The sequence below is a fragment of the Pseudophryne corroboree genome, chromosome 1 (assembly GCF_028390025.1).
Source record: "Pseudophryne corroboree isolate aPseCor3 chromosome 1, aPseCor3.hap2, whole genome shotgun sequence".
In the NCBI taxonomy this organism is placed as follows: domain Eukaryota; kingdom Metazoa; phylum Chordata; class Amphibia; order Anura; family Myobatrachidae; genus Pseudophryne; species Pseudophryne corroboree.
Genome location: NC_086444.1, coordinates 406,436,076 through 406,456,087, shown reverse-complemented (window position 1 = coordinate 406,456,087; position 20,012 = coordinate 406,436,076). Strand labels below are relative to the sequence as shown.

Sequence of the window (20,012 nt, the reverse complement as noted above, 5' to 3'; positions counted from 1 at the left end):
TATTCAGCTATGTGACACTGCAAAAAAAAATTCATTTATATTTATGTTATCAATAAAAATAAGATATTGAAACATGGGACTTTTAACCTCTTTGAAACAAGCACTAATCACCATGCTCTTTTTAATTGATGTCTGTTTTCTCTCAGGGGTTTAAGCCCAGCTCAGGGACAGTCCAGGAGCTTAACTTCCGGAGCAACAAGAATGTGTGGGGATACTTCAGCGTGGCTGCCGCTGGTGGCCTACATGAGTTTGCGGACTCACAGTTTGGACATTGCTTCTCCTGGGGAGAAAACCGTGAAGAGGCTATCTCGTTAGTATTGCATAATTATCATCACGATAGTCATAGGAGAGTTGTACTAGTTCTAGTATTCCATTTTCTTTTACTTATGTCAGCTCGTTGTCTTACAGAAATCTAAAATCTGCATGTTCTATTTCTTCTCTTGTTACAAGCTGTACACTAAGGTTGTGTATGAAGCATCTATACCTGACATACATTTTGTTCAAAGTCCAGGAAAGATGGCCCAAAATAAAGTTGTAATATGCTGCTCTGTCTATGGAAATGGGAAGGCCCAAGTTTTAATTTTCCAAAGAGCACAGCAGCAGCTGGCGTACTTCCAGATTCATTTAAGATCTTTTGTGTATTTGCTGAATTTAAACTGGAATTTGTAAGCAATAGAAAGCTTTATTTAAGACGTACCAGAACGGTGGGAGTTCAGGGACCTCACTTGACCTTGTGTTATCCGGTACGTTATGGTTATGTAATTGTGAAAATGACAGCTCTCATGCTGCTTCTTCCTACCTTGTTGCTGTTAAACCATGTATACAATAGAAGCATGAGGTTGTTTAAAAAATTCTTTCAATTGTTTTGCAATGTATTGGAATACTTTGCATTAGCTGTGAACTGTCAAGCTGACAAAGGCGGCGAGTCTTTAACAAGTATCTATCTGCATTTTACAGGAACATGGTTGTGGCTCTTAAAGAGCTATCTATACGTGGAGATTTCAGGACCACAGTGGAATACCTCATCAAATTATTGGAGACTGAGAGCTTCCAAAACAATGAAATCGACACTGGGTGGCTGGATCACCTGATTGCAGAGAAAGTCCAGGTATTTATTTATTATTACCAGGTATTTATATAGCGCACACATATTCCGCAGCGCTTTACATAGAATATTTGGCCATTCACATCAGTCCCTGCCCCAGTGGAGCTTACAATCTATATTCCCTATCTCATATACACGCAGTCACATTCACGCTAGGGTTAATTTTTTTGGGAGCCAATTAACCTACCAGTATATTTTTGGATTGTGGGAGGTAACTTGAGTACCTGGAGGAAACCCACACAAGTACGGGGAGAATATACAAACTCGAACCCATGACCTCAGTGCTGTGAGGCAGTAATGCTAACCATTACACCATCCGTACTGCCCATTTCCTTTTCTCAGACTCAGTTGTTAATCTTATGGCTATTGCATGCTGTGATTGCTAGAACAGGTGATCCCTGGCTATATACTGTATAATATTTTAAGATTTGTTTAGTGTCCTGCTTCGTATTGCCAGACATTGGGCCTGATTCAGAGATGTACACAAAGGTCGCCGCAGCTGCCATTTAGTTTGCAGTGACTGTGCGGAAACATGCTAACATGGCAGCTGCCAGTATTTGTATGGAGACAACCGCTGGAGGTGTCTGAGATCCGCAACAGACACGGACAACAGGCGCACAACGATAATTGGCTACTCAACATACCTGCAGGAAGTAAGACGCCATGACTGCGTACAGGATTGCAGATGCAGGTCCAGAAATGCCCCATGAAAAGGTTGTGACACGCTTGTGTTTGAGTCACCCCTCCCCCATTACCTCCCACAAATGGTCTATGACAGTCATTCACTTTACAAAGAAATCCTCACTGCAACCCTCGCTGCACGACCATCCCAGCACATGCGCAGTATATTGACATTGCGTCTGTCTCTGAATCAGGACCATTATGGTTAGTAAAGAGTGTACAAAGCTTATAGTTTTGCTTCACTGCTGCATGCCAGTGTCCCCTAGTGGTTGTAAGAGAAATGTGAATGTGTTGTTGACCATTTGCAAAAGGAAGTAGCATTTATTATATTTATGTATCTCCCTAAGGCTGAGAAACCAGATGCTATGCTTGGAGTGGTCTGTGGGGCTCTCAATGTTGCAGACACGTTGTTTCAAACCTGCATGAATGAGTTCCTTCACTCACTGGAGAGGTACAGTATTGGCTTTCTTGTAATCTTCTGTTGTATCCCTTTTCCACTGGCATAAAAGTCCCATGTTTTCTCTGACGTCCTAGTGGATGCTGGGACTCCGTAAGGACCATGGGGAATAGCGGCTCCGCAGGAGACAGGGCACAAGAATAAAAGCTTTAGGATCAGGTGGTGTGCACTGGCTCCTCCCCCTATGACCCTCCTCCAAGCCTCAGTTAGATTTTTGTGCCCGAACGAGAAGGGTGCAGGCTAGGTGGCTCTCCTGAGCTGCTTAGAATAAAAGTATATTTTAGGTTTTTTATTTTCAGTGAGTCCTGCTGGCAACAGGCTCACTGCATCGTGGGACTAAGGGGAGAAGAAACGGACTCACCTGCGTGCAGAGTGGATCGGGTTTCTTAGGCTACTGGACATTAGCTCCAGAGGGACGATCACAGGTTCAGCCTGGATGGGTCCCGGAGCCGCGCCGCCGGCCCCCTTACAGAGCCAGAAGAACGAAGAGGTCCGGAAAATCGGCGGCAGAAGACGATCCTGTCTTCAGATAAGGTAGCGCACAGCACCGCAGCTGTGCGCCATTGCTCTCAGCACACTTCACACTCCGGTCACTGAGGGTGCAGGGCGCTGGGGGGGCAGCGCCCTGAGACGCAATAAATCGATAAAAACCTTATATGGCTAAAATAAATGCATCACATATAACTCCTGGGCTATATGGATGCATTTAACCCCTGCCAAAACATACAGAAAAACGGATGATAAGGACGCCGAGAAAGGGGCGGAGCCTATCTCCTCAGCACACTGGCGCCATTTTCCCTCACAGCTCAGTTGGAGGGAAGCTCCCTGGCTCTCCCCTGCAGTCACTACACTACAGAAAGGGGTTAAAAAAGAGAGGGGGGCACAAATTAGGCGCAGTATAAACAATACAGCAGCTATAAAGGGAAAAACACTTATATAAGGTTATCCCTGTATATATATAGCGCTCTGGTGTGTGCTGGCAAACTCTCCCTCTGTCTCCCCAAAGGGCTAGTGGGGTCCTGTCCTCTATCAGAGCATTCCCTGTGTGTGTGCTGTGTGTCGGTACGTTTGTGTCGACATGTATGAGGAGAAAAATGATGTGGAGACGGAGTAGAGTGTCTGTAATAGTGTTGTCACCCCCTAGGGGGTCGACACCTGAGTGGATGTACTGTTGAAATTGCGTGACAGTGTCAACTTTGTATTAAAGACAGTGGTTGACATGAGACAGCCGGCTACTCAGCTTGTGCATGTCCAGACGTCTCATACAGGGGCTCTAAAGCGCCCGTTACCTCAGATACAGACGCCGACACGGATACTGACTCCTGTGTCGACGGTGAAGAGACAACCGTGATTTCCAATAGGGCCACACATTGCATGATTGAGGCAATGGAAAATGTTTACACTTTTCTGATAATATGAATACCACCAAAAAAAAGGGGTATTATGTTTGGTGAGGAAAAACTTCCTGTAGTTTTCCTGAATCTGAGAAATAAAATGAGGTGTGTGATGATGCGTGGGTTTCCCCCCGATAACAATTGATAATTTCTAAAAAGTTATTGGCAGTATACCTTTTCCCGCCAGAGGTTAGGGTGCGTTGGGAAACACCCCCTAGGGGGGATAAGGCGCTCACACGCTTGTAAGAACAAGGGCTCTATCCTCTCCTGAGATGGCCGCCCTTAAGGATCCTGCTGATAGAAAGCAGGAGGGTATCCTAAAATGTATTTACACACATACTGGTGTTATACTGCGACCAGCAATCGCCTCAGCCTGAATGTGCAGTGCTGGGTTGGCGTGGTCGGATTCCCTGACTGGAAATTATTGATATCCTAGATAAGGACAGTATATTATTGCCTATAGAGCAATTAAAAGATGCATTTCTATATATGCATGATGCACAGCGGAATATTTGCCGACTGGCATCAAGTATAAGTGCGTTGTCCAATTCTACCAGTAAAATGGTCAGGTGATGCGGATTCCAAACGGCATTTGGAAGTATTGCCTTACAAAAAAAAGGGGATGTACCCCTGGTCGCCTCTCAAAATAAGACGCCGTATTATCAGGCGCAGTCCTGGTTGGCAAGCGGACAAAAGGGTTCCTCTTTTCTGCACGTGACAGAGGGAGAGGAAAATGGCTGCAGAGATCAGCCAGTTCCCAGGAACAGAAACCCTTTTCTGCCTCTGCCAAGCCCTCAGTATGACGCTAGGGCTTTACAAGTTCAGGCACGGTGGGGGCCCGTTCTCAATGAATTTCAGTGCGCAGTGGGCTCACTCGCAAGTAGACCCCTGGATCCTTCAGGTAATATTTTCAGGGGTACAAATTGGAATTCGAGACGTATTCCCCTCGCCGTTTCCAAAAGTCTGTTTTACCGACGTCTCCCGCTGACAGGGAGGCAGTTTTGGAAGCCATTCATAAGCTGTATTCCCAGCAGGTGATAATTAAGGTACCCCTCCTGCAACAGGGAACGGGGTATTATTCCACACTATTGTGGTACCGAAGCCAGACGGCTCGGTGAGACCGATTTTAAAATCTAAAATCTTTGAACACTTACATACAGAGGTTCAAATTCAAAATTGAGTCACTCAGAGCAGTGATTGCAAACCTGGAAGAAGGGGACTACATGAGGTCTCGGGACATCAAGGATGCTTACCTTCATGTCAAAATTTACCCTTCTCACCAAGGGTATCTCAGGTTATGGTACAGAACTGTCACTATCAGTTCAGACGCTGCCGTAGGGATGGGCCACGGCACCCCGGGTCTTTACTGAAGTAATGACCGAAATGATGATATTCCTTCGAAGGAAGGGAATTTTAGTTATCCTTTACTTGGACGATTCCCTGATAAGGGTAAGATCCAGGGAACAGCTGGAGATCGGTGTAGCACTATCTCAGGTAGTGTTGCGGCAGCACGATTGGATTCTTAATATTCCAAAATCACAGCTGGTTCCGACGACTTGTCTTCTGTTCCTAGGGATGATCCTGGACACAGTCCAGAAAGAAGGTGTTTCTCCCGGAGGAGAAAGCCAGGGAGTTATCCGAGCTAGTCAGGAACCTCCTAAAACCGAACCAAGTCTCAGTGCATCAATGCACAAGGGTTCTGGGTAAAAATGGTGGCTTCCTACGAAGCAATCCCATTCGGCAGATTCCACGCAAGACTTTCCAGTGGAACCTACTGGACAAATGGTCCAGGTCGCATCTTCAGATGCATCAGCGGATAACCCTGTCACCAGGGACAAGGGTATCCCTCCTGTGGTGGTTGCAGAGTGCTCATCTTCTAGAGGGCCGCAGATTCGGCATTCAGGACTGGGTCCTGGTGACCACGGATGCCAGCCTGCGAGGCTGGGGAGCAGTCACACAGGGAAGGAATATCCAGGGTTTATGGTCAAGCCTGGAGACATCACTTCACATAAATATCCTGAAGCTAAGGGCCATTTACAATGCTCTAAGCTTAGCAAGACCTCTGCTTCAAGGTCAGCCGGTGTTGATCCAGTCGGACAACATTACGGCAGTCACCCACGTAAACAGGCAGGGTGCCACAAGAAGCAGGAGGGCAATGGCAGAAGCTGCAAGGATTCTTCGCTGGGCGAAAAACCATGTGATAGCACTGTCAGCAGTTTTCATTCCGGGAGTGGACAACTGGGAAGCAGATTTCCTCAGCATGACCTCCACCCGGGAGAGTAGGGACTTCACCCAGAAGTCTTCCACATGATTATAAACCGTTGGGAAAAACTCGACAGGTATTGCGCCAGGTCAAGGGACCCTCAGGCAATAGCTGTAGATGCTCTGGTAACACCGTGGGTGTACCAATCAGTGTATGGGTTCCCTCCTCTGCCTCTCATACCCAAGGTACTGAGATTGATAAGATGGAGAGGAGTAAGCACTATATTAGTGGCTCCGGATTGGCCAAGAAGGACTTGGTAACCGGAACTTCAAGAGATGCTCACGGAGGATCCGTGGCCTCTACCTCTAAGAAGGGACCTGCTTCAGCGGGGACCTTGTCTGTTCCAAGACTTGCCGCGGCTGCGTTGACGGCATGGCGGTTGAACGCCGGATCCTGAAGGAAAAAGGCATTCCGGATGAAGTCATCCCTATCCTGATCAAGGCCGGGAAGGATGTAACCGCAAAATATTATCACCGCATTTGGCGAAAATATGTTGCGTGGTGCGAGGCCAGTAAGGCTCGACGGAGGAAATTCAACTGGGTCGATTCCTACATTTCCTGAAAACAGGAGTATCTATGGGCCTGAAATTGGGGTCCATTAAGGTTCAAATTTCGGCTCTGTCGATTTTCTTCCAAAAAAGAACTAGCTTCAGTGCCTGAAGTTCAGACGTTTGTTAAAGGGGTACTGCATATACAGCCTCCTTTTGTGCCTTCAGTGGCACTTTGGAATCTCAAGGTGGTTTTTGGGTTCCAAAAGTCACATTGGTTTGACCCGCTTAAATCTGTGGAGTTAAAATATCTCACAGAAAAAGTGGTCATGCTGTTGGCTCTGGCCTGGGCCAGGCGCGTGTCAGAATTGGTGGCTTTATCCTGTAAAAGCCCTTATCTGATTTTCCATTCGGACAGGGCGGAATTGAGGACTCGTCCTCAGGTTCTCCCTAAGGTGGTTTCAGCGTTCACCTGAACCAAACCTATTGTGGTGCCTGCGGCTACTAGGGACTTGGAGGACTCCAAGTTGCTAGACGTTGTCAGACCCGGAAAATATATGTTTCCAGGACGGCGGGAGTCAGAAAGTCTGACTCGCTGTTTATCCTGTATGCACCCAACAAGCTGGGTGCTCCTGCTTCTAAGCAGACTATTGCTCGTTGGATTTGTAGTACAATTCAGCTTGCACATTCTGTGGCAGGCCTGCCACAGCCAAAATCTGTGAAAGCCCATTCCACAAGGAAAGTGGGCTCATCTTGGGCGGCTGCCCGAGGGGTCTCGGCTTTACAACTTTGCCGAGCAGCTACTTGGTCAGGGGCAAACACGTTTGCTAAATTCTACAAATTTGATACCCTGGCTGAGGAGGACCTGGAGTTCTCTCATTCGGTGCTGCAGAGTCATCCGCACTCTCCCGCCCGTTTGGGAGCTTTGGTATAATCCCCATGGTCCTTACGGAGTCCCAGCATCCACTAGGACGTCAGAGAAAATAAGATTTTACTTACCGATAAATCTATTTCTCGTAGTCCGTAGTGGATGCTGGGCGCCCATCCCAAGTGCGGATTGTCTGCAATACTTGTACATAGTTATTGTTAACTAAATCGGGTTATTGTTGTTGTGAGCCATCTTTTCAGAGGCTCCTTCGTTGTTATCATACTGTTAACTGGGTTCAGATCACAAGTTGTACGGTGTGATTGGTGTGGCTGGTATGAGTCTTACCCGGGATTCAAGATCCTTCCTTATTATGTACGCTCGTCCGGGCACAGTATCCTAACTGAGGCTTGGAGGAGGGTCATAGGGGGAGGAGCCAGTGCACACCACCTGATCCTAAAGCTTTTATTCTTGTGCCCTGTCTCCTGCGGAGCCGCTATTCCCCATGGTCCTTACGGAGTCCCAGCATCCACTACGGACTACGAGAAATAGATTTATCGGTAAGTAAAATCTTATTTTCCATGAGAAGGCGCATCATCCTACATTTTTAGCAGTGGAAAAAGGGTCCGATCCAAGTCCTCGACCCTGCTCTTTACCCGGGTCGGGCTGAGGACTGGGAAATTTCCCAGGTACATAGTGGAAAAGGGGTTCGTGAGAGCAGTAAGGAGGAAATGTGTTAGAGCAGGATGCCATTTGATTCAGATTTTAAGCTGTGTACATTATTTGTCTCAGAACTGCCCCTTTCATCGGACATCCTGGAATGTTACCTTATAATATGACCACATAGAGATTTATAGGGTGGTATTCAATTGTTTGAAAAGTTGGTTGGGTGTCTGTATTTTCCCGTCTATTAGATATGAAAAAACAGACACCCAACTGACTTTTCAAACAATTGAATACCCCCCTATAAATCTCTATGTGGTCATATTATTGTGTCCCATCAGTTCATAAACGCCAGACTTTGTTTTTCTTTCAGAGGGCAAGTCCTTCCTGCAGCCACACTGTTAAATATTGTGGATGTTGAGCTGATCTCTGAGAGAGTAAAATACAGACTAAAGGTAAAATCATTTTGTGTAGTCTGTGAGGTATCATAAGCACTGGGCACCAAGAAAAAAATGATTAAATAGATGGTAACTACTGTATAATTACTCACCTGCCAGCAGGCTTCTGCTGTTCACATCATCAGCAATGTCAGGCTATAATGCTAGGAAATACTGACTTCCCAGCATTTTAATCTGACCTGCATTTACCTTGCTGTCTGTGTGCACAGAAGATGTGTCCTGATAGCACTTGGTCTGCAGGGTTTTCGAACTCCTTTTCTCGTGTCTCTTTCCATGCAGAATACAGAGTGAGAAAGACTTACATAGGTCTTGTCTGAGCAAACCCTACCAAAGATGAGGCATCCACTAAGTTCTGTATTGGAGTTTTCAAGCTACAAATAGGAACGTTCTAGCCTAAAGCCTTTTGTGGTGTTTTAAGCTCCACTGACATGAGGCAGGTCTCTGTAAGCATCAGCGGAGGAAAGTTTCCCTTCCCTGCTGCCCTTAACACTGTTTATCTGACTGGTCGCATCCTGTGCGACCAGGTCAGATAAAGCACTTGTAGGCATGGTCGCATCTGATACGACCATGCCAGGCAAGTGGTTAATGCTCTTTTTTTTTTTTTAACTAAAATCATTTTGGATAGGGGGGGTAATTATGAGTTGATCGCAGCAGGAACTTTGTTAGCAGTTGGGCAAAACCATGTGCATTGCAGGGGAGGCAGATATAACATGTGCAGAGAGAGTTAGATTTGGGTGGGTTATTTTGTTTCTGTGCAGGGTAAATACTGTCTGCTTTATTTTTACACTGCAATTTAGATTGCAGATTGAACACACCCCACCCAAATCTAACTCACTCTGCACATGTTATATCTGCCTCCCCTGCAGTGCACATGGTTTTGCCCAGCTGCTAACAAAGTTCCTGCTGCGATCAACTCAGAATTACCCCCAGGATTAAATTCATGTTCTTTACCTAATTCACCCACTAAAAAAACCCCCGACTATTTCTGAGCGGTTTTTGGGGGAAATTGTCAGTTAAATGGTTAAGCTGGGTAGACACTAGATGATATTTTGAACGATTTTGTCGTTTTGAACCGAATTGGAATGACAAATCATGCACATCGTCTAGTGTGTACACACTATAACGCACTCCCATGCAACGTTTATCACACCTTCAGATCTGCCTGCAGTGCAGGCAGATATGACAATACAGGTTGAGAATCCCATATCCAGATATTACGAAATACGGAATTTTTTGAGTGAGAGTGAGATAATGAAACCTTTTTTTTCCGATGGCTCAATGTACACAAACTTTGTTTAATACACAAAGTTATTAAAAATATTGTATTAAATGACCTTTAGGCTGTGTGTATAAGGTGTATATGAAACATAAATGCATTCTGTGCTTAGATTTAGGTCCCATCGCCATGATATCTCATTATGGTATGCAATTATTCCAAAATACGGAAAAATCCCATACCCAAAATACCTCTGGTCCCAAGCATTTTGGATAAGGGATACTCAACCTGTATCACTTGCGGTTCTATGCAGTGTAATCAAGATGGAACGTGTGCTGTTCAGTCAATCATTACATCAGCTGGTGCATAACAGCAATATTGCATGGTCCAGGGTAAAGGTAAAGTTGCCTCGACAAGATTACCAGTCGTCTAGTGTGTACCCAGCTTTGGATCATACTACTTATTCCCGGTAATTTTCATATATATATATATATATATATATATATATATATACAGGTTGAGTATCCCTTATCCAAAATGCTTGGGACCAGAGGTATTTTGGATATGGAATTTTTCCGTATTTTGGAATAATTGCATACCATAATGAGATATCATGGTGATGGGACCCAAGTCTAAGCACAGAATGCATTTATGTTACATATACACCTTCTACACACAGCCTGAAGGTCATTTTAGCCAATATTTTCTCTGACGTCCTAAGTGGATGCTGGGGACTCCGTCAGGACCATGGGGAATAGCGGCTCCGCAGGAGACAGGGCACAAAAGTAAAAGCTTTAGGATCAGGTGGTGTGCACTGGCTCCTCCCCCTATGACCCTCCTCCAAGCCTCAGTTAGGTTTTTGTGCCCGGCCGAGAAGGGTGCAATCTAGGTGGCTCTCCTAAAGAGCTGCTTAGAGTAAAAGTTTTGTTAGGTTTTTTATTTTCAGTGAGTCCTGCTGGCAACAGGCTCACTGCAACGAGGGACTTAGGGGAGAAGAAGTGAACTCACCTGCGTGCAGGATGGATTGGCTTCTTAGGCTACTGGACACTAGCTCCAGAGGGACGATCACAGGTACAGCCTGGATGGGTCACCGGAGCCGCGCCGCCGACCCCCTTGCAGATGCTGAAGAGAGAAGAGGTCCAGAAATCGGCGGCTGAAGACTTCTCAGTCTTCATGAGGTAGCGCACAGCACTGCAGCTGTGCGCCATTGCTCTCAGCACACTTCACACCAACGGTCACTGAGGGTGCAGGGCGCTTGGGGGGGCGCCCTGGGCAGCAATGAAAGTACCTATGCTGGCTAAAAATACATCACATATAGCCCCTGGGGCTATATGGATGTATTTAACCCCTGCCAGGTTGTCAGAAAAACGGGAGAAGAAGCCCGCCGAAAAGGGCGGGGCCTATTCTCCTCAGCACACAGCGCCATTTTCCTACACAGCTCCGCTGCTAGGAAGGCTCCCAGGCTCTCCCCTGCACTGCACTACAGAAACAGGGTTAAAACAGAGAGGGGGGGCACTTATTTGGCGATATTATTATATATTAAGATGCTATAAGGGAAAACACTTATATAAGGTTGTCCCTGTATAATATAGCGTTTTGGTGTGTGCTGGCAAACTCTCCCTCTGTCTCCCCAAAGGGCTAGTGGGGTCCTGTCCTCTATCAGAGCATTCCCTGTGTGTGTGCTGTGTGTCGGTACGTGTGTGTCGACATGTATGAGGACGATGTTGGTGAGGAGGCGGAGCAATTGCCTGTAATGGTGATGTCACTCTCTAGGGAGTCGACACCGGAATGGATGGCTTATTTAGGGAATTACGTGATAATGTCAACACGCTGCAAGGTCGGTTGACGACATGAGACGGCCGGCAAACCAATTAGTACCTGTCCAGGCGTCTCAAACACCGTCAGGGGCTTTAAAACGCCCATTTACCTCAGTCGGTCGACACAGACACGGACACTGACTCCAGTGTTGACGGTGAAGAAACAAACGTATTTTCCATTTGGGCCACACGTTACATGTTAAGGGCAATGAAGGAGGTGTTACATATTTCTGATACTACAAGTACCACAAAAGAGGGTATTATGTGGGGTGTGAAAAAACTACCTGTAGTTTTTCCTGAATCAGATAAATTAAATGAAGTGTGTGATGATGCGTGGGTTTCCCCCGATAGAAAATTATTGGCGTTATACCCTTTCCCGCCAGAAGTTAGGGCGCGTTGGGAAACACCCCTTAGGGTGGATAAGGCGCTCACACGCTTATCAAAACAAGTGGCGTTACCGTCTCCAGATACGGCCACCCTCAAGGAGCCAGCTGATAGGAGGCTGGAAAATATCCTAAAAAGTATATACACACATCCTGGTGTTATACTGCGACCAGCGATCGCCTCAGCCTGGATGTGCAGCGCTGGGGTGGCTTGGTCGGATTCCCTGACTGAAAATATTGATACCCTTGACAGGGACAGTATTTTATTGACTATAGAGCATTTAAAGCAGTGTTTCCCAACCACGGTCCTCAAGGCACACTAACAGTCCTGGTTTTAGTGATATCCAGGCTTGAACACAGGTGACTTAATTAGTAGCTCAGTTATTTTCATTTAACCACCTGTGCTGAAGCCTGGAAATCACTAAAACCTGCACTGTTGGTGTGCCTTGAGGACCGCGGTTGGGAATGCCTGATTTAAAGGATGCATTTCTATATATGCGAGATGCACAGAGGGATATTTGCACTCTGGCATCAAGAGTAAGTGCGATGTCCATATCTGCCAGAAGATGTTTATGGACACGACAGTGGTCAGGTGATGCAGATTCCAAACGGCACATGGAAGTATTGCCGTATAAAGGGGAGGAGTTATTTGGGGTCGGTCCATCGGACCTGGTGGCCACGGCAACAGCTGGAAAATCCACCTTTTTTACCCCAAGTCACATCTCAGCAGAAAAAGACACCGTCTTTTCAGCCTCAGTCCTTTCGTCCCCATAAGGGCAAGCAGGCAAAAGGCCAGTCATATCGGCCCAGGGATAGAGGAAAGGGAAGAAGACTGCAGCAGGCAGCCCATTCCCAGGAACAGAAGCCCTCCACCGCTTTTGCCAAGTCCTCAGCATGACGCTGGGGCCGTACAAGCGGACTCAGGTGCGGTGGGGGGTCGTCTCGAGTTTCAGCGCGCAGTGGGCTCACTCGCAAGTGGACCCCTGGATCCTACAAGTAGTATCCCAGGGGTACAGATTGGAAATTCGAGACGTCTCCCCCTCGCAGGTTCCTGAAGTCTGCTTTACCAACGTCTCCCTCCGACAGGGAGGCAGTATTGGAAACAATTCACAAGCTGTATTCCCAGCAGGTGATAATCAAAGTACCCCTCCTACAACAAGGAAAGGGGTATTATTCCACACTATATTGTGGTACTGAAGCCAGACGGCTCGGTGAGACCTATTCTAAATCTGAAATATTTGAACACTTACATACAAAGGTTCAAATCAAGATGGAGTCACTCAGAGCAGTGATAGCGAACCAGGAAGAAGGGGACTATATGGTGTCCCTGGACATCAAGGATGCTTACCTCCATGTCCCAATTTGCCCTTCTCACCAAGGGTACCTCAGGTTCGTGGTACAAAACTGTCACTATCAGTTTCAGACGCTGCCGTTTGGATTGTCCACGGCACCCCGGGTCTTTACCAAGGTAATGGCCGAAATGATGATTCTTCTTCAAAGAAAAGGCGTCTTAATTATCCCTTACTTGGACGATCTCCTGATAAGGGCAAGGTCCAGAGAACAGTTGGAGGTCGGAGTAGCACTATCTCAAGTAGTTCTACGACAGCACAGGTGGATTCCAAATATTCCAAAATCACAGCGGTCTCCGACGACACGTCTGCTGTTCCTAGGGATGATTCTGGACACAGTCCAGAAAAAGGTGTTTCTCCCGGAGGAGAAAGCCAGGGAGTTATCCGAGCTAGTCAGGAACCTCCTAAAACCAGGAAAAGTGTCAGTGCATCATTGCACAAGGGTCCTGGGAAAAATGGTGGCTTCTTACGAAGCGATTCCATTCGGCAGATTTCACGCAAGAACTTTTCAGTGGGATCTGCTGGAAAAATGGTCCGGATCGCATCTTCAGATGCATCAGCGGATAACCCTGTCGCCAAGGACAAGGGTGTCTCTTCTGTGGTGGCTGCAGAGTGCTCATCTACTAAAGGGCCACAGATTCGGCATTCAGGACTGGGTCCTGGTGACCACGGATGCCAGCCTGAAAGGCTGGGGAGCAGTCACACAAGGAAAAAATTTCCAGGGAGTGTGATCAAGTCTGGAGACTTCTCTCCACATAAATATACTGGAGCTAAGAGCAATTTACAATGCTCTAAGCTTAGCAAGACCTCTGCTTCAAGGTCAGCCGGTATTGATCCAGTGGGACAACATCACGGCAGTCGCCCACGTAAACAGACAGGGCGGCACAAGAAGCAGGAGGGCAATGGCAGAAACTGCAAGGATTCTTCGCTGGGCGGAAAATCATGTGATAGCACTGTCAGCAGTGTTCATTCCGGGAGTGGACAACTGGGAAGCAGACTTCCTCAGCACGACCTCCACCCGGGAGAGTGGGGACTTCATCGGGAAGTCTTCCACATGATTGTGAACCGTTGGGAAAGACGAAAGGTGGACATGATGGCGTCCCGCCTGAACAAAAAACTGGACAGGTATTGCGCCAGGTCAAGAGACCCTCAGGCAATAGCTGTGGACGTTCTGGTAACACCGTGGGTGTACCAGTCGGTGTATGTGTTCCCTCCTCTGCTTCTCATACCTAAGGTACTGAGAATTATAAGACGTAGAGGAGTAAGAACTATACTCGTGGCTCCGGATTGGCCAAGAAGGACTTGGTACCCGGAACTTAGAGATGCTCACAGAGGACTCATGGCCTCTGCCGCTAAGAAGGGACTTGCTTCAACAAGTACCATGTCTGTTCCAAGACTTACCGCGGCTGCGTTTGACGGCATGGCGGTTGAACGCCGGATCCTAAGGGAAAAAGGCATTCCGGAAGAGGTCATTCCTACCCTGGTCAAAGCCAGGAAGGAGGTGACCGCACAACATTATCACCACATGTGGCGAAAATATGTTGCGTGGTGTGAGGCCAGGAAGGCCCCACGAAGAAATGTCAACTCGGTCGATTCCTGCATTTCCTGCAAACAGGAGTGTCTATGGGCCTCAAATTGGGGTCCATTAAGGTTCAAATTTCGGCCCTGTCGATTTTCTTCCAGAAAGAATTGGCTTCAGTTCCTGAAGTCCAGAAGTTTGTCAAGGGAGTACTGCATATACAACCCCCTTTTGTGCCTCCAGTGGCACTGTGGGATCTCAACGTAGTTCTGGGATTCCTCAAATCACAATCGGTTTAAACCGCTCAAATCTGTGGATTTGAAATATCTCACATGGAAAGTGACCATGATGTTGGCCCTGGCCTCGGCCAGGCGAGTGTCAGAATTGGCGGCTTTGTCTCACAAAAGCCCATATCTGATTGTCCATTCGGACAGGGCAGAGCTGCGGACTCGTCCCCAGTTTCTCCCTAAGGTGGTGTCAGCGTTTCACCTGAACCAGCTTATTGTGGTACCTGCGGCTACTAGGGACTTGGAGGACTCCAAGTTGCTAGATGTTGTCAGGGCCCTGAAAGTATGGGTTTCCAGGACGGCTGGAGTCAGGAAAACTGACTTGCTGTTATCCTGTATGCACCCAACAAACTGGGTGCTCTTGCTTCTAAGCAGACGATTGCTAGTTGGATGTGTAGTACAATTCAGCTTGCACATTCTGTGGCAGGCCTGCCACAGCCAAAATATGTAAATGCCCATTCCACAAGGAAGGTGGGCTCATCTTGGGCGGCTGCCCGAGGGGTCTCGGCTTTACAACTTTGCCGAGCTGCTACTTGGTCAGGGGCACACCCTGGCTGAGGAGGACCTGGAGTTCTCTCACTCGGTGCTGCAGAGTCATCCGCACTCTCCCGCCCGTTTGGGAGCTTTGGTATAATCCCCATGGTCCTGACGGAGTCCCCAGCATCCACTTAGGTCGTCAGAGAAAATAAGAATTTACTTACCGATAATTCTATTTCTCGTAGTCCGTAGTGGATGCTGGGCGCCCATCCCAAGTGCGGATTGTCTGCAATACTTGTACATAGTTATTGTTACAAAAATCGGGTTATTATTGTTGTGAGCCATCTTTTCAGAGGCTCCGCTGTTATCATGCTGTTAACTGGGTTCAGATCACAGGTTGTACAGTGTGATTGGTGTGGCTGGTATGAGTCTTACCCGGGATTCAAAATCCTTCCTTATTGTGTACGCTCGTCCGGGCACAGTATCCTAACTGAGGCTTGGAGGAGGGTCATAGGGGGAGGAGCCAGTGCACACTACCTGATCCTAAAGCTTTTACTTTTGTGCCCTGTCTCCTGCGGAGCCGCTATTCCCCATGGTCCTGACGGAGTCCCCAGCATCCACTACGGACTACGAGAAATAGAATTATCGGTAAGTAAATTCTTATTTTTTATAACTTTGTGCATTAAACAAAGTGTGTGTACATTCACACAATTCATTTATGTTTCATATACACCTTATACACACAGCCTGAAGGTCAGTAAATACAATATTTTTAATAACTTTGTGTATTAAACAAAGTTTGTGTACATTGAGTCATCAAAAAACAATGTTTTCACTATCTCATTCTCACTCAAAAAAGTCCGTATTTCGGAATATTCCGTATTTTGGAATATTTGGATATGGGATACTCAACCTGTGTGTATGTGTATGTGTGTATATATATATATATATATATATATATATGTAGAAGTAATATTTTTTATTATTATTATGTGATGAATATACTACAAAACAAATGTTCTACTTTAATACAGGTCGCCCGGCAGTCTCTCACTACCTATGTGATTATTTTGAATAACTCTCACATTGAAATAGATGTACATCGTTTGAGCGATGGTGGATTGCTGCTGTCCTATGAAGGAAATAGTTATACCACCTATATGAAAGAAGAAGTAGATCGGTAATTATGGATTTAGTTTATGTTATGATTTTAATTTTGCTCTTTGCAAAAGGTTGCCCACTGTGTCCCTTTAAAAACAAAAATTACTATTAGGTATAATTTTGCCACAAATTTCACTTTCCAAGCAATTTTTTTCTAAACTTTGATCCCCTTTATCTCAAAAACTATGAGGCTAAGAGAAGAAAAATGTTACATGGGTTTGTAGCTATATGGTAGTGTCAAGTGTACAAAGTTTCATGAAAATCTGAGTCAGTGGGTGTCATAATGACATTTTTCTGTCTGATTTGACCTGGAATGTTCCGTAGGGAAATGGGACTAAATATTTAATAACTTTTTTTTTTGCCTCCTAGATATCGTGTAACAATAGGTAACAAGACCTGTGTGTTTGAAAAGGAGAAAGACCCTACAGTACTGCGTTCCCCTTCAACTGGCAAACTACTTCAGTACACAGTAGACGATGGCTCCCATGTTAATGCAGGAGATTGCTTTGCAGAAATAGAGGTACTTTCCTAGAAATGTCATTCCTTGTCTTTCACCTTATACATGTTTTGTTCTCCTGGACATTTTCTTGTCCCAAGGCTTGATATAACAAACATGTAGATAAAGGGTAGGTATGTATTTAGAGTAGTCACAGAGCACAAACTTAAGATCTGCCTTAATGCTAGAAAGATTTGAGTATATTTATTAGATTTTATCATTTGAGGTATTTTGAAGCAAACTACAAGACTTTGAAAAGCAGAGGCCAAAACAATATTACAGAAATTTACACCTGGCGCTGTCACCTTACAAGGTGAAAGCAGCTGGTCTCGGGGGACTGATCCCAGTTCTCCCAAGGATATATAGAAAAAAATCAAAGAATGAGACAGCGCTATTCACTTTGTATAGAACCTTTTTGTTTACTTTTTTATATATAAAAATACAGCATAAAAATATATAACATCTAAATATACAGTGCAAATCTTATACAATAGCACCGGCCGGTACTAGTATTAATCTATTTAAGAATTAATTAAAACATCTGCTATACCAAAGCTAGATATTTCCACAATGAAACATACCGTATATACTCGAGTATAAGCCGACTTTTTCAGCACTTTTTTTTGTGCTGAAAAAGCCACCTCGGCTTATACTCGAGTCAGTGCAGGCAGAGGCAGAGCAGTGTGAAGGAGGGACATGGAGCGCACAGCGCGCGGCGCTCCTGTGTCCCTCCTGCATCTCCGGCGGCAGCAGCGGCGGTTCTATTACAGGAAATACCCGTTCGTGACCTCTGATCACGAACCGGCACTTCCTATAATAGACCCGCCGCGGCCGCCGAAGATGCAGGAGGGACACAGGAGAGCCGCGCACGCTGTGTGCTTCGTGTCCCTCCAGAAGACAGCGCGGGATCGACGGAGGGGTAAGTAACAGCACTGTGGGGCATACCTGGCACTTGGGGAGGGAACGTATCTGGCAGCACTGTGGGGGCATATCTGGCAGCACTGTGGGGGCATAACTGGCAGCACTGTGGGGGCATAACTGGCAGCACTGTGGGGGCATAACTGGCAGCACTGTGGGGGCATATCTGGCAGCACTGTGGGGGCATATCTGGCAGCACTGTGGGGGCATATCTGGCAGCACTGTGGGGGCATAACTGGCAGCACTGTGGGGGCATATCTGGCAGCACTGTGGGGGCATATCTGGCAGCACTGTGGGGGCATATCTGGCAGCACTGTGGGGGCATATCTGGCAGCACTGTGGGGGCATATCTGGCAGCACTGTGGGGGCATATCTGGCAGCACTGTGGGGGCATATCTGGCAGCACTGTGGGGGCATAACTGGCAGCACTGTGGGGGCATATCTGGCAGCACTGTGGGGGCATATCTGGCAGCACTGTGGGGGCATATCTGGCACTATGAGGGCATATCTGGCACTGAGGGCTGTGTACGGCTAGAGCTGCATTTCCCACCCTAGGCTTATACTCGAGTCAATAAGTTTTCCCAGGTTTTTGTGGTAGAATTAGGTGCCTCGGCTTATATTCGGGTCGACTTATACTCGAGTATATACGGTAACTTTTTTTTTTTTTTTTTTTCCACCTGTGTTAAAGGACTCTATGTCCCTTTAAAGGGAGTTCTTATTTATAGAGTCACTGTATCACAGTGGTTAATTAATATCAATAAACAAATAAACCAATCTCCTAATACACTATCAACACGATGTCAATCCGCTACAGCAATTTATCAATATTGTTCTCGTAGCTATAATTATTGATTCATCCTAGCAGGCAATATGTTAAAACATTTAGAAATGTAATCAACGACACAATGTCAATTTATAATCAGCTGTTTTACGATTAATCCAGCAAGGTGTATTTATCAGATGTGTCACCTCTTTTATAATGGTTAAAGTCCATATATTTCAACACAGTCACCTGTTATAGATTAGTATGGTTAATCCCACTGATGGATCTCCTTTATGATAATTACCGTCCATACATGTTAATCAGTTTGGTTGTTACGATCTGTAAGGTGGTTAATAATTCAGTTGTTTAGCATTTGATTAAACGAAAAAACGGCTCCTTGATATAGAATTGAGAGTTAATACTTGATTAGTATTGGTTAGAAGTTCAGCTGTTATTATGGATAGAAATACAATGTAGCTGTTTATACTTAGAGAGTCCCAGATTTCACCTAGAGTACCGTATATTAAGTACTCAGTAATGTACCTCTCCTCAAAATGCTGTAGGCATGGCAGCCGCTCCAACAAGGATTGGTGGTGATAGGGATCTATGCAGCACTCTCCGGTAGTGAGCTTCTCTCCTTAGCACAGCTTGAGTATCAGAAACACTTCAATCAGCCTCAGCGGCAGCTGTATACTGTGCTGCTCGTCCCAGCAACCGCCTCTACTTTCCGCTCTCTGCTCCACAGCGTGCGCTGGTGAGAGCCCTTCAGCCAGCCACAATGACAGTAGCGCAGTGAGGTGTGGAGTATCTGCAATGATCTCCCGAGTCTCCAAACGCGTTTCTCCGTCTACCCTCCGGCTTCAACGGCTTCCTCAGTGTATGAATAAACTAACACCATTCATTCATCCTTAAATACCGGATCCCCGGGTTTGCACATGCTCACTAGCATATGTGTTCCAAGCCTCATTTACATCTATATTAAATAGACATGCTATATCCTCTATCATCTTAATTGCATCTATTTATATAACCTAAAGAAGGACATTCTCCTATCCACAATGTGGGATAAAAAATTCACTCCCAATTTAAAAATAAACTTTGTCTTTCTTGAATAACTTTATGACCCTTAATAATAAAAACTAATTATGGCACTCCTGACTCGCATCTACCAAAAATAAAATATAGTGAAATTACAGCAATTCAGTCCTTGTATAATTTAGACCCTATATGATTTAAGTTGAAATCTAGGAATT

General features: G+C 46.0%; 1 protein-coding gene across 11 annotated transcripts in view; it reads left to right on the top strand.

The window, feature by feature from the left end:
* The window catches only part of ACACB (acetyl-CoA carboxylase beta), a 469,976-nt gene that overhangs the window by 251,822 nt on the left and 198,142 nt on the right, over positions 1-20,012 (top strand). For all 11 annotated transcript variants that reach the window (XM_063913243.1, XM_063913244.1, XM_063913242.1 and 8 more), the window contains 6 exons: positions 147-310; positions 958-1,108; positions 2,134-2,237; positions 8,289-8,370; positions 16,456-16,601; positions 16,952-17,102. In XM_063913243.1, the coding sequence (XP_063769313.1) occupies positions 147-310; positions 958-1,108; positions 2,134-2,237; positions 8,289-8,370; positions 16,456-16,601; positions 16,952-17,102 (798 nt within the window). The remainder of the gene's footprint in view (positions 1-146; positions 311-957; positions 1,109-2,133; positions 2,238-8,288; positions 8,371-16,455; positions 16,602-16,951; positions 17,103-20,012) is intronic.